The following is a 14,009-nucleotide window of genomic DNA, read 5'->3' as shown; positions in this document are numbered from 1 at the left end:
TTGTCGCCCGGGAAAAGTGGTTTCAGTTTTTTTTGGACACGTCAGATGAAATACAAAAGGCAAGGTCTCACTTTGGAGGGACAAAATTGCAGCGTTATAAAGGTGCGCGATTCGCCAGGGAATGTACATTGGCGAAAGTATACGTTCAGCGCGCAGTTGGGACTTATGATAGAAATCTTGTGGAATAGGAGTGACTGGACCATTTGCGGTGTGATGCCAGAAAAGAAAGGTTGCTGTGCTTTTCGTGGACGTTGTATTAATTTCACGATCGCAACTTTGAAGAACGAAATGCTCAGAGGGAGTCCGCGCCGATAATCAGACGCATAAAATTCCGCGAAAGAGAAATTTCGTATCATTAAACAGAACAACTGAAATCATGCAGGCTCATTAACGTATTTCTTGAAGAAACAACTCAGGCTGCCCGCAGCTCGGTTGCACTCGATATATTTCGTTGTGCAGTCTGTCTTGTTCAGTTCGTCCCTGACCTTGCATCACGTTTTATTGAAACCAACAAGCCATTGAGACTGCTTCGATGATATGATTCGATATCGGATTAAAAAATAGGGCCAGCCTGGTCAAGCTAACGAAGGGCCGGAAGTAAAATGTGGGTTAATTAATGTGATGAAGGCCGGCAGGGGTGCTCGTCTGTCAGGCTTACGCATAATCTGCGTGAACAGAATTCTTGGTGCAATGAGTATTTGGATGACGCCGGTGAGCTTCGGCAAATTTTCCGGGAATCATCGTAATCATCATCATCATCATATTTTATTTCCTTAAAGAACCCACAAGGGAGTATTACATAAGGGGTGGTTATACAGAGTATAAAGAATGTTTGCCACATAACGGGCGTGAGAATCTGTTCGATCTTCACAGTAATGAAAGCTCGCATTTTGTAAAAACGTTTTGACAAGTTCAGGTATATTGACGGCATGTAACCTTATATAAGCACATATATACCAATGACCACAAACTGCATGTTCGCTCTCCTAGACACCCTACCATCGGAGCATAGCTACCTGTCTATCAGGCTGGAAATAACCCGGTGTCGAATCCGAATCCGGCTAGGAATTCTTCCCCTGGGTGTGTGTCCAGCTGTCCAGTTTGTTCAGGGTCCAGCTAGTGCGCTGCTCTAGCGGCGCAAACTGTATGTATGTCGGTTTTGGTGTGAAAACGAACGTGTAACCGTATTTTGTGGTAATATGCAGGGTTTAACCGAAACTGTATGTAATTTGTAGGGACCAGATTTGAGGCCAATGCCTGTTATATTCCTTACGCCCCTATCACAACACTTTGATATACGGGCATGAATTATCACCTAAGAAGGGCTTTTACGTTGTTCTTACAGTGCCTATGAACGACTATTTAGGCTTTTTTTACCTAAATGCCTATGAATGCCTGTTTTTAAAATCGCCCCTATAAGAATACTATTTAGATTCAACTTTCTCTTTCCAGTGCTGGCTGAGGTCGTTATTCATGTTACCGGGCAGCTAGCATTGGCTCTTAGGGACTTAATAGGGTTCAACCTATCGCCATCTAGTTCAACTCCCTCCCAGCGAACAACCGCTAGCAGCAGTGGGATGGTACGCAGGGACAAAAGGCACAATTTTGAATCCAAACATCTGGAGATGGTGGTAGTTTCGACTGTTTCCACATTTTTCACAATGATTCTTACGCTTCATTCCACGTGCTCTCCAAGCGTGCTCTCCGAGCAAACATGCGCAGTAGCATCCTTGTTTCTAGAAGCATATTGAAATCCAAGTCTATTTTCAAAGCAACACTTGAGAATGGAAGAAACACGCCTTCGTAAACAGATCATTCCTGTATTGGGACACCAATGTCGAAACATCACTGCCCAGTTGCATTTTCTTACGCCTTAAAATCCACTCTGCCGACGGGCTCTAAAACACGCTTTGCCATAAAAATCCGTTCGGCTACAAAACACTTTTTCAGAAATGCTCTTGAAATGTGTGAAAGTGTATTTGGCAGTGTTGGAACGTCTTGCCTGAACAATTCGGATAATATCAATATATATGAAAAAATTTCTAGAGTTGTATCTAAAAGTCTTCATGTGAGAGCATGTTAATTTCTTGATATATCATCGTCTCTTGAGGTTATTCGCGTTTTTGTTGTGTCGTAATTAAATTGCGTTGGGCAGATATAAAGTGGTGATTTCTTAATCCCTATTGCCAGCTCTTAAGTATCCTTTTTCATGCCTGTTTCACTATATGCGACGCTAGAACAAGCGACAGTGCCCATTGAACACGACTGTGAGCAGTGCGCCGGTTGAATCAAGCCAATGGATTGCCATTAGTCTAGTAATTTTATGAGACAGAGTGTGAGTAGGGAAAACGCGACAATTGGACGGCTGTGTCCCACTGTTTGCGTTTTCGTGTCATTGTAGACAATTAAATCTTTTGGTTTTCCTGACGTACATACAGGTCGCGCACGTCTTCACTTGAAATTATTTTCATTCATGTGAAAATTTATGGTGCCTATTTTTACGACATTGGCGGCCCAACACGCTGTTTCGCCTGCCTATTTTTGGCGCCTAAAAAGCTCTTTTTAATGCCTGAAAATCCGGCCTCTAGTAATCACTCTAGATACTAAGTAGAATAATCGGGAGATGATACCTAAATACTCTGTACTACACTTCGCGAATGCCCTCGCACGACGTTGCCAGACAGCGCGTGGAATTGGTTGATATCGTTCGAGACAACTGCAAATTTTAGATTATGCACCACCGAATAAAAAAAAATGTGGGCTTTAAATTTGAGGTAACGTTATTTATAACATGGCCTATAACAGCTCCTACCCACCACGGTGGCTCAGTGGCTAAGGCGTTGCGCTGCTGAGAACGAGGTCACGGGTTCGATTGCTGGCCAACTTTGTGATGAAGGCGAAAAGCAAAAGCGCCCGTGTGCACGAGATTACGGCGCACGTTAACGATCCCCAGGTGGTCCAAATTAGTCCGGAGCCCTCCACTACGGCGCGCCTCATCGCCTGCGTTGCGTGCGCGCGTTAAACCCTACAATCAATCAATAATAGCAGCTTCCATAACGCGGTCATGCAATCGGAATAGAAATACCAAGAGGTTGGATTTCCAAATTTTTCGCAGGAACAGTGAGACGCACTCGTTGAAGTTGCATCCAATGGTAACGGCCGACAGGGACTTTTAGCTTTCCAGTTAAACAACAGTAGTGATCAACTTGTACTCGGTGCCGCCTGAAACCTCGTGTTGCCAGCGGGAATTTGATATTGACACTTCATACACGGTAATTTGCGACAGCGGGCATCTCTCTGCTTTAGCGTCTCCTTACGTGCTGTGCGTGCTTGGCGGCCCGCCTTCAGCGTCTTTCCTAGTTCGTTGATTCCCTTCAAGTTGCATGCACTGCGAGAGAAGCCATGGCGCAAATCATTGTTGTTTGTTTAATATATGGTGAAGAGCTTCGTTATTTACTACCCGTACTTCCCAACCTTCCCTCGACTCACGATCTTCTCCCGCCTGGAAACAGGTTGTCTCGGTCGTCTTCATCTATAAGTCTGTCTCCTGGTTTTCTTAGTCCCTTCAACTTGAAATTCCCCGCAATTAAGTGTCCGTTTCGAGCGGCACAAAATTGTCGTGGCTTTCGAACATCGCAATGTTGTACGCTGTCTTCATGGTGCCTTTATCCATACTGGTTTGCATTAGTTTTGTTTGGCCAAGATAACGGCAATACTTCTAAGTACAGCAATCTCTGTAATCCGAAAAACACGAGGCGTAGCTAAAATATCGACAATTTATACACAAACCGCAACGGATGCGAAATTTTCAGTGTTGAAAATTGCCCATGATTCCGGAAATTCTGTGCTGCCTGTAATGCCTCAATCCTATAAAGCAGCCAGAGGGCTAGCGTATACCTAAAAAAGCTTTTATTTGGTATGGGCTAATAAGTAACTGGAAAGAAAAGAATCGGTTCTGTTGGAATATTGCCTCTCATTACTTGCAATAAAACACTACACTATGTGCACATTTTCGCCCCGCTTTCAATTTTCGATCAACGTCCTTGCTTCGTAAATTTATTTGACTTTTGTATCGCTCTACTCCAATTACGATTATATTCCCAACAAGGAGTGTATATAGTTCTGGCTCGGCGAGCATTGAAATAAAAGCATGAAAGTCGTCATTGGGTGCATTTTTATGCTACGTTATGTTGTTCCAGTCAAGTCTTCCGCGAGCGTTGTGCCATACTTTTCATCCCAAACCATCAATCTGCAACCTTTTCCACTCTCACTATGGCCGTCCCTTCCATCCATCACTACCTCTCATTGGCGTAAGTTTCAACCCGCCTCGTACCTTCCGGCTCAATTTTTTTACCCGTCATCTAGCACACAGAATCGTGCATGCCCAGGTGTTAAAAGGTCGCCGTCTCCGATGTAAATAACTACGCAATCCTCGTTACCACCTGTCCCACAGCACTACATGGTTTATGACCATACCTGCCGACGGCGAAGGTCTTAGCGCTACCCCCGCTCTCCTTGACCACATAGGTCGCAGGTGATATCCGCTCAAATGAAGCTCCATGGCGTGCGTTCATTATGAATAAGGCCTAACGCGCAGCCCTCTCCTCCTCTAAGCCTGGCCTTTTCTCTACCCCTTTTCGGTCGCTGCCTTCCTGCGTGAAGGTGAAGGACGATCAGCAACGACTACGGAAACTACGCGCATACACATTCGTCATTCTCCTCTCGTCCCGCATTTCGAACCGCAGGCTCTGGGACTCTGCTTTCTCCTCCTTCTGCGGGAAGATTGTGAAAGCAGGCAGGTAAAGCGGGATTGCGGAGGCGTTGGTCGACTGCGGTGAGCGCGCGGGTAATTACCGACATGCGCCGTGTTTGTCCACTGACCGACTGACGGATCCCGGGGGTGTGCTTGCCAACAAAGCCGGGGTCGAATGCGCGCACAGGGAGGAGCCGTGATGCGAGAATGACGCATGTCCACGAAAAGAAAAGAAACGTGCGGACGACGAGAAGGGGCCGAGGCGGAAGCCGCGTATAAAAAGGCGGGGGCCGGTAGCAACCCCTGCTGAGTTGACTTGACGGAGGCTACCTGTTCTGACGAGTGAAAACGAGCGTTGCGTCGGGAGCTACTGCAGGATTAAAAATGGTGAGTAGAATCGTTGGCGTTAGTACTAACTGGCGTGTATCTCGCGTTAATTTACGTGGGTAATTAAATTTGATCGTATTATTGAGCATGGAATTGAGAATTTGTGTACCGTTTACTTGTTTACTCAGTGAGAAATGGAATGGAACGGAAGATGATAGGTGTAGCTTTAAGGGACAAGAAGAGAGCGGAGGGGCTCAGGGAACAAACGCGTGTTAAGGATATATTAGTAGAAATTAAGAAGAATAAATGGGTGAGGGGCAGGGCATGTGATGCGTAGGCAAGATAACCGTTGGTCATTAAGGGTAACAGAGTGGATACCCAGAGAAGGTAAGCGTGGCAGGGGGCGGCATAAAGTTAGATGGGCAGATGAGATAAAGAAATTTGCCGGAATAAGATAGTCGAAGTTTGCACAGGACCAGGATAATTGAATATCTATGGGAGAGGCCTTTGTCCTGCAGTGGGCGTAGATAGGATGATGATGGTACCGTAGAACCTTCGCGTCGGTGAAGGACGGCGTATCTGACTGTTAGTGGTAGTGTCCTTCTGTTAAGGGCGTGGTCTCTTTGTGTGGCTTTACTGGTCCACAAAACTAGCGCCAATGACGCTGAAAATTTTATGCGCCTCATGCGCCTCGTAGAGACAATTTCTTCCTCACTATGCCCTGTTGCCGGTGCTCTTAAAAGCATTACTAAAATACAGCAGACGGCCGTTGTCGGTTATAAGGTGGACACCTACGGGCTCACGTGGGCTCCGAAAAGGCGTCATTGATATCCGGCTGCAGGATACAAAATAAAGTGGGGCAACTTCGCACTAGTGGGGCGAAGACTGGGCAAACAGCGGAGCTGGCGGCCCCACCTAGATTATTCTTGGTTTGGCTTAGTTTATGCGTGGTTGTATTGACCGAGACTCGGCCAAGTTTTATGCGTGGTGTCGTCGATATCCATCCAAAGAGTAATGAGCACTCGGTCATTAAAGGGCCATGCAGACAAAATACAAGTGTCTTTTATTTGAAAGATTTTGTGTTTTAGAATTCCCCCAGCGCTTGTCCGGCAGCAAAAGATGCCACATTCATTGAGAAATAAATCAATTTAAGTTAAAATTTTGATCTTCCCGCCAAACCGTGTGTTTTTGTGACGTCTGCCCTGATGTCATGAGAGCGGGTATTCAAACGAACTTCAAGTGTGTCATTACGCTCTGAAGCCTTGCTTACCGTCAGTCCTCCCAGATGGCGCTACCATAGTCAGCCGCGGACCGTTTTCTGCCGTTGCTTTGTTTTTGACCGTATTTGCTCCTGGCTTGCTTTGTTACGGCAGAAAGTAATCGTTGCGTGAAAAAGGGGCATGCTCAACAAACAGGCTCATGTAAGAGAACGTCGCTTATGCCAATCGGCCAGTGTCGTGTAAGACAATTCCAAAGCGGCGGCCTCCTGTGTAGCTATAAAAAGCTTAGTGCGGCCAGTACCAACACGAGTGCGCGTCGGTACTTCTATATTTACGTGCATTTTCGTAACTTTCATTGTTCGACCCACCATTCTTACTTCTGTAAAATGAATGTGCATTACATATGGGCGCGAATAGCTCCTCCGGCAAGCTTATAAGCCCTGCCTAACTTGTGTTTGCTTTTGCCGGCCTCAGCCAATCGCACAGATGGGCACATGACATAATAGTTTCTGTTGCGGGAAATGAGCTAGTGGGTCGCATGACCATCCCTTTTTTCCCTAATTATACAGCTTATTTGAGCGAAGTGTGCGTTATAAGGGGTGTCAGTATGATCCTAACGAGGCAATCTTTCGAATTAACCAAATTCGTGGTTTGTCTGCATGGCCCCTTAAGGTATGTAAAATATACGCGTGCCCACTGGCTTTGCGGTGAAGCCCAAGGAGTAGCGGAGGGCACAGCGGGACGAGCGTTTGCTCAAAATTTTTGAACTTGTTCGGTGGCCACCATTTGTCTTGTGTGGTCTGGCGTTGGGGACGCTAATGAAGAATGTGATTAACGTTATCGCTTCTCGGCCTTCTGGCTTCTCTCATCTAGGCCTTAATTCTTCTCTTTGCCCCGACAAAACCACATGAGCCGCTGCAACAAGCGATAGAGCGAGCCACCACGCGACGCCTTCCTAAAGCAGTGCTTGTACCAGTTGAATTGCTCCTGCGACAGGTGGCGACACGGGTCCAGTCGCTCAGCGGGGTTTTCCTGCTCACGTTCACTGGCCCAACCTCCAGCATAAACAGCATCGCTGTTAATAGTTAAATCACCACACTGTTCTGCAGAGGACTACCTTAACCACCGAGTCTTTATTTTGGCTCTTGAAATGTTCATAAAGCGGGTATTCCAACGTGCCGCGGTTTCGCGGAACGCACATGAGCGATTTAGTTTTCAAAGACTGCGTATCTGCTCTAGAACCACCTGGGAAGCCTATGCTAAATTTGTAGTAATAAACGTAACTATGCTCCAACATGTTGGAGTTCGAATAACATGGTTGAAATAACAGCCGGTCAACACATTTCAGCGTATTTACATAAGGATATATAACTTTGAGACATCGCAACAGGAGTATCTTCAGAGTGTTTTTTGTTAAAAATGTCGAAACTCCTCGAGGTTAGACATATTTTCCAGTCGTTTCCTGCGCACGTAGCATCGCTGGAAAATGTAACGTAAGGGAGACAATTCATTTTGTTATGACGCAGATAACAAAACAGCTTGTGAGATCAGAAGCACCAAACACACACATTGCATATTTGGCGTGGCCACACCTTTGATTCGAAGCATATAACTGTGCAGGACAATGTGCTTGGAGCTTCAAGTTTTTCGGGTATTTTTATGACGATATCCGCATGCCGCCATCTATCACATCGATGTAACAGCCCTATCCTGTTTGAGCGTAGAATCTCTCCGACGGCCTGTGCACATTCGCTTAAGAATGCTGAAATTCAACAATGCCTATAGTCGTCACTACCCACGTAAAAGCTAGATACAGATATTCGCTACAGGTGTCACCATCTGATCTCACTGATTTCTCAACTACCGACTGGGGATGCGAACCCCACGAATGGGACGATCGTTGACCTGAATCACATAAAAGCCAGAAAGACAAAATCTAATACGTGCCTTTGTTTTCATGAAAATTACGTGGCCTTAATACTGACTACCGCAACGAAACTTAGACCTAGGCCACAGAGTGCGTGAGCTCTCTTTCAACCAATGGTTTCAGTGCCCTCTACATTTATGACGTGGCTCAAATTCAGAGATGGTGCAGACATCTCTAAGGCCGGTAAACTGGGAAGCTGTGTTATCTCGGTGGCGTTGCCCACCATTTTTGCTTGTCCGTATTTGTCTCTCAAGCGTAACCCCGTATGCAATGAAAATGCGTTGTGACTGCTGGCTTCTGAAAGCGTTAAACAAGTGGTTATTCAACTGTTCGTAGCCAAAGTTCAATGTTCTGCAAACCGCGGTCAATGATACGTGACTGCGAAGCTCGAACGCAGGTGTTTTCGTAGCGGGGTTTTTCCTTGGGGCCTCCGCTGTTGGTGACGAGTGAACGGAGAGTGCGGTTGCGGATGATAGATCAAGGTTTACAGTCACCGCCAGCTCTTCCCTTTGCCACTAACTCTACGCGGCAGTAAAGATGATAATTTCGCAAAGTATGTCCACTATGATGAGAAACTTCGTTGCGGTTTCCAGTGACTGAATTCGCGCCCATAGCAGCTTCCAGGTGCAACTGCTTCACAGAAGTGTATTTTCTAATACAGGCGCAAAGAAACAAGACCCAATGCCCGAGTGTCGCCTCTAGAATTTACAGCCAGATGTGTTGCTGGGCTGCAACACTCCTTCTAACGAGTTTTTTTTTTGCCATGGAGAGTCGACAAATAGTTACAGCTGAAGAAATAAATGTGAACGCCTATACTAAAATAACGAATGCCTGGTTGGTAGTGAAGATACCTTGTTAGTTCCATAAATTGAGTTGGTATTGCGGAACCGCAGACCCCGACCAAGTAGCAGCAAACAAAAACCACAGCCAAAACAAGACGCAAAACAAACCGTGTGTTGTAAGTATGACCAGCTTGAACCAACGAACCTAACACGAAGTTGTGATGTGAGAGGCGCCCTAGTCAAGCGCGCCATAAAATAATTCCCTACCAGAAAAATTCTCCGCTCATACCCTTGGATCAAGCATTCACTTTTTACACCGTCTGATGAAGCTGCCCATTGTGTTGCAGTTTGTTATCATCATATTCAAAGTTTTATTTTTTTTCCAGGCCAAGATGATGCTACTTCTCGCTCTACTCGTGGTAGTGGTGACAGTGGTACGCGCTCAGCAAGTAAGTATGCTTTGCGGGTGGGTGTATACGCTAATCATTTCAAAATTGTGACAGTGGTCATCATCTGCATTATTTATCCACAGAAGATTACAGGTTTAATCAGCTGAACATACCGGGACTCTATTTCTTGTAAGGAAACGTCAAGAACTGATACACTTTTTCTCAAAAGGTTTTAATCAGAGGCAAATTTTTATAATAATGTCTAGAGCATGTTGAAATTGTTTTGTTAATATTTTTAGAATTTTTTATTTTTGTAATGGATGTAATTGTGCCTATATGGGAGCATCGACTGCGGTAAGAGAGGCTAGCGACAGATGTACGGGTGGATTGCTCATATAAGGTTAGGATTGCAATGTTTCTCATCAGTTAATTGAAGTCTTATGTCCATAACGAAATAACGTAATGAAAAACTAAAAAATCGTGCACCCCTTCGTTTATCTACGGCGATGGTTGAACGCGAAGCTTGCTCGTGAGGGCCTCCTTGGTTGTCATCTGAGCTTGGACTTGGACTCGCTGACGATTGGGACTTTGACTCGTTGAACTTTGACTTTGACTTTTGATCACATAGGCTTTGATTTTGAGCCCTTGCAATTTGATTTCGCACGAAGAAAGCTTCGTGTTCCACTATCGGCGTCGCTAGACAGAGGGGTGCATCATTTTTCTGTCTAATTCTGCACGTTCGTGCACCCCTCTCCACATACAAACTGCTTCGACCATATCGGTATGGCGTAATCGGAGAGACATAGGCTTCATAACGCGAAGAATCCGAGTTTGATTCCGATCACAGGAAGTGTTTTTTTTCCCTTCATTTCACTCACGTTTATCATCATCGTCACAGAAAGTTGGCTTTTCTGCAGTGCGCTATGGACGCAACTTACGCCATCACTCAGACGAAGAAAACTTCGCTTTAAAAGTGCCCAACTGTGTAGATGATATATAGTCACAGCAATATAAGAAGAAAGAGCATACGGGCACCAGGTCGGGAACAAGAAACAGTGAAAGAACAATCGGCTAGACAGGAAGCTGTGACAAATTTCGTGTTGCTTTTTGTCCAAAACCTGAAATCTAGTAACTATGTAAATCAAATTTCACACATTACGCAAAAACACACCGTGGTTAGTACAGGCAAAACCAAAATTTGCGGGATTGTAAGCTCGGCTACATACCGTAGGTGCGGTTGCGATTGCGAAGATGTGATTGCGAAGTAAGAAAAGACATCAACAAGCCACGACTCGGTATTGTAGATCAACAAGCGAAGATTTGGTGTTGTAGATTGTCCATAAGCGAAATTTTCAAGGAATAGGGCCAAGAAAAAAAGCGAACTCGACTCATGTGTTACCATCATTCCTTGTGCTCCTGATCTAGACCATATTCTACACCACGAATAGAACAGCAAACACTTTGATGAAATCATGAGATATTCAAAAAGGGTGGAGCACTTGACAACATCAGTGGATGGTGTTATTTGTCAAAAAAAACTGACGTCACTCTTTTGTTCAGCCGCAGGGTGATGCGTACAACTTCCGCTACGACGTGAAGTACCCTGAGGGAGACAACCACTTCCACGAGGAGACAAGCGACGCAAATGGTGCCAGGCAGGGCTCGTACGGATTTCAGACCAAGGAGGGCCAGTTCGTCAACGTTAAGTACACGGCCGACGATAAAGGCTACAACCCGGTCGTTGAAAGCAACGTGCCAGGGGCTTCCAGGACGGGCTGAGCGAGCGAGGATGCGGAAAGCGGAGAAGGGGCCATATTTTGCACTTGCACTGCCGTCTGTTTTGTGGAATGATAAATGCATGTTTGTGGAGAACATCTTTGAATGACGCCATTCTTTAATCCTTGTGTGTCCTCCCTCTGTTCGGTGTACCGTGGTATACCACTGGAACGCCTTTGGATACGCGCTAGCGTCTAAGGTACTGTTTGGGGTAAATAAAAACATAAGAAAGCAATAAATAAAATGAAACGAAAATTAAACCCAGTTCTACTCGGTGCGTACTCTGCCGAAACAGTGAAGCTGTGGTTCTTGTGTGTCGGCTCGAACGTCAGCAGCTGCTCACCCGAGAACGTCAGCGACCTTTCCAGAAACTGCAGCGCCGCTCCTTCCCCTGGCGGGCCCGCGCAAGGCGTCATGGGAACTGCGTGCGCGGGCGGTGCGAGCGGCGACGGCGGCGACGGGGTGCATGGGCGCCGCGCGCCGCGTGCGCGGAGTGAGCCCGTCAATGAAATGCTGTGCTTTCAAAGTTATGTCACGCATCAATTAAAGCATCTTTAAACCATAGAACCCAAAATAAGAAATAAACTCCCCATCCTTCTGAAACTGCTGGCACCGCGTGAGAACCTTTCGTCGTCTGCTAGCAACGTCGTCTGCTAGCTTGGAGAGTGGAACCAGCTGCTGCCAGTTGAAAAGCGTCTTCGCGCTTCTGGCTGCCCGCGGGAAAAGAGAAATTCCTCAACACGAGGAAATAGAGAACAAATGTGACACTTGAGCTACCCGAGAAAAATACAAATAACTAGCTCTTGCTTCCGGCAGCCCGCGGGGAGCCGAGTGGGAAAACGAAGAAGCCCATATCATGTGCACACGCTACTCGTGATGCATTTCCGCGTGTGCAAAGCTACACTCGTTTACAACCTGCCTTAGCGTTTGTAGTTTACGCGATACTGACGATATGGCGCCAAGGAAGCTGCAGGAGGCGGACAAACGTCCTGTGTGCTCGGTTGGGACAACAATGCGTTACGAGACCGGCATGTTTCATTGCACAAGTTTCCGAAGGACAAGACAATTAAAAAGGATTAATGGGTTCGCAGGATAAATCGCCAGGGTCGCGATGACCGATTCGCTTTGTGGGAGCCGTCCGAGCATCACAGGATATGTGGAGCCCATTTCAACGCGAGCGGACGCAAATGTTACATGGACCGTATGCGACCACTTTTACACACCAGGTCTTAGCCAAGAGGTGTCCTCTGGTAGACAGGCAAGCCCAGCATTATAACGTAAATTATGTTTTTTATACGTTTTTTTTTGTTTCCTATGCTGCCGCGAAGTGAACGAAACACCGCCTTCCTAAGCGCCCGTCCCGCTTCCAGGCATCCAAGACAAACTAGTGATATGCAGCACTGTCAAGATACTCCTGTCAGCTCAGAGTAATCAACGCCCGTTTTGAAATGAATTTTAGCACAAAGGGCGTAACAGGGCGATAAAGCAATGCTTTCGCTCCAGCAGACAACGATGCGGTTTATCGAGCGACAGCGACTGCCTGCAGCCTGTCTCCTGCGGCATTGTGAGTTCAGCATTTCGACTATTTCTTTTCTGTCGTTCATTGTGGAATTATTATTTCTCACTTCTAAGGTATGGTGTACTTCCTGAGTGAAAACAAAGGAGACAGCTCGTCATAGCTGACCCAGGATTTTTGATCGAAGATGAGCTCCGTGAACTTGGCGTTAAATTGAACAGACGTACCCCCCCATGTTAAATGGTCGGCGTCAACTGACAGTAGCGGAGCAAACACGCACACGGCAGATCGCCACGCTGAGGAGACACGTTGAGCGAGTTATTCGAGAAGTGAATAACTTGAGAATACTACATGTGGTATGTTTTCCCAAATGCGATGGCTGACAAGCCAAACCAGATATGGAAAACTTGTTGCTACCTGAACAACTTAACACATGAACCACTTCTCAATCGATAAGTAAGCGAAATGTCAACTCGTGTTTTGTATTAGCGCCCTCTGAATAGTTTTACCTTTTAGTCGGTATTGGGTAGTTTTGATAACCGAATAAAAGTGTACGTGTCTTTTATTGCAATGATACCAAACTAGCTGCCTCGTCTTTTTTCGACTGAAATAAACGTTTCTATTTTCATATTTACACACAGCCGAAAACAGCAAAAGAGCTCAGGATTGCTCAATGAGACTTGCCACCTCTTAGGCAACAGTACTTGAAGCGAATACAGACATAGTGTAGCATGAATCGATGGGATACACACTGCAACTCCCCAAAATGCAGCAGTTTGTTGAAGAAATGCGGGCTGTGGTAAGAATGCGTAAGTTTTAAAAAGAAGCCAGTTATCAAAACAGCTGTCCAGGATAGCAGATGTTCTGCATGCATCACACAATGTTAAACGCCGAAGCTGCACCGTCAACAAATGCTGCCTCCACAGGCGCTGCCGCGCACGGCACGGTTTGGCACGGTAGAGCTACATGAAGAGCGGCCCGGGCGGCGGCGGCGGCGGCTGCTGCGGCGCTCACAGTTCCCAGGCTGCTTTGCGGCCGCCGTTTGGGGGCGCGCGCAACTTTCCGGAAAGGTCTATTCTACGGTTCGCGCAAAAAAATTGGCAGCTGAACGTCGGTGGCGGGCGGCTCCGTCCCCTCTCCCTCTTCTAGCCGGAGGGAGCGGAACCAGCTGGTGAGTACCACTGCGCCCTCTATCGGTCTGTCTGCGAACCAGTTCTGTGAGGCTGCCAGGCTGCCAACGGCGAGACCATTGTGCCCTCTATCGGTTTGTCTGGGAACACGCTCCTACTCCTACGTGACGGCCGACATACAGCATACTT

The 14,009-nt window shown here is 46.5% G+C and overlaps 1 protein-coding gene across 1 annotated transcript; it reads left to right on the top strand.

Annotated features, from left to right (window-relative positions):
- Nucleotides 1–4,953: 4,953 nt before the first annotated feature.
- LOC144151816 (cuticle protein 10.9-like) lies at nucleotides 4,954–11,270 on the top strand. Its single transcript, XM_077682958.1, has 3 exons — nucleotides 4,954–5,140; nucleotides 9,396–9,458; nucleotides 10,959–11,270. The coding sequence occupies exons 1-3, from the start codon at nucleotides 5,138–5,140 to the stop codon at nucleotides 11,175–11,177; spliced, it is 285 nt and encodes a 94-aa protein (XP_077539084.1). The 5' UTR covers nucleotides 4,954–5,137; the 3' UTR covers nucleotides 11,178–11,270.
- Nucleotides 11,271–14,009: the final 2,739 nt, after the last annotated feature.

The sequence above is a fragment of the Haemaphysalis longicornis genome, unplaced genomic scaffold, assembly GCF_048455015.1.
Source record: "Haemaphysalis longicornis isolate Haplotype H1 unplaced genomic scaffold, Haemaphysalis longicornis Haplotype H1 scaffold_9, whole genome shotgun sequence".
Classification (NCBI taxonomy): Eukaryota; Metazoa; Arthropoda; class Arachnida; order Ixodida; family Ixodidae; genus Haemaphysalis; species Haemaphysalis longicornis.
This window is presented reverse-complemented; position numbering and strand designations above follow the sequence as displayed.

Excerpts from the sequence above, each read along its gene's own strand:
- LOC144151816 (XM_077682958.1), top strand. Across the intron at positions 9,459-10,958 it reads CAGTGGTACGCGCTCAGCAA|CCGCAGGGTGATGCGTACAA; the intron begins GTAAGTATGCTT and ends TCTTTTGTTCAG.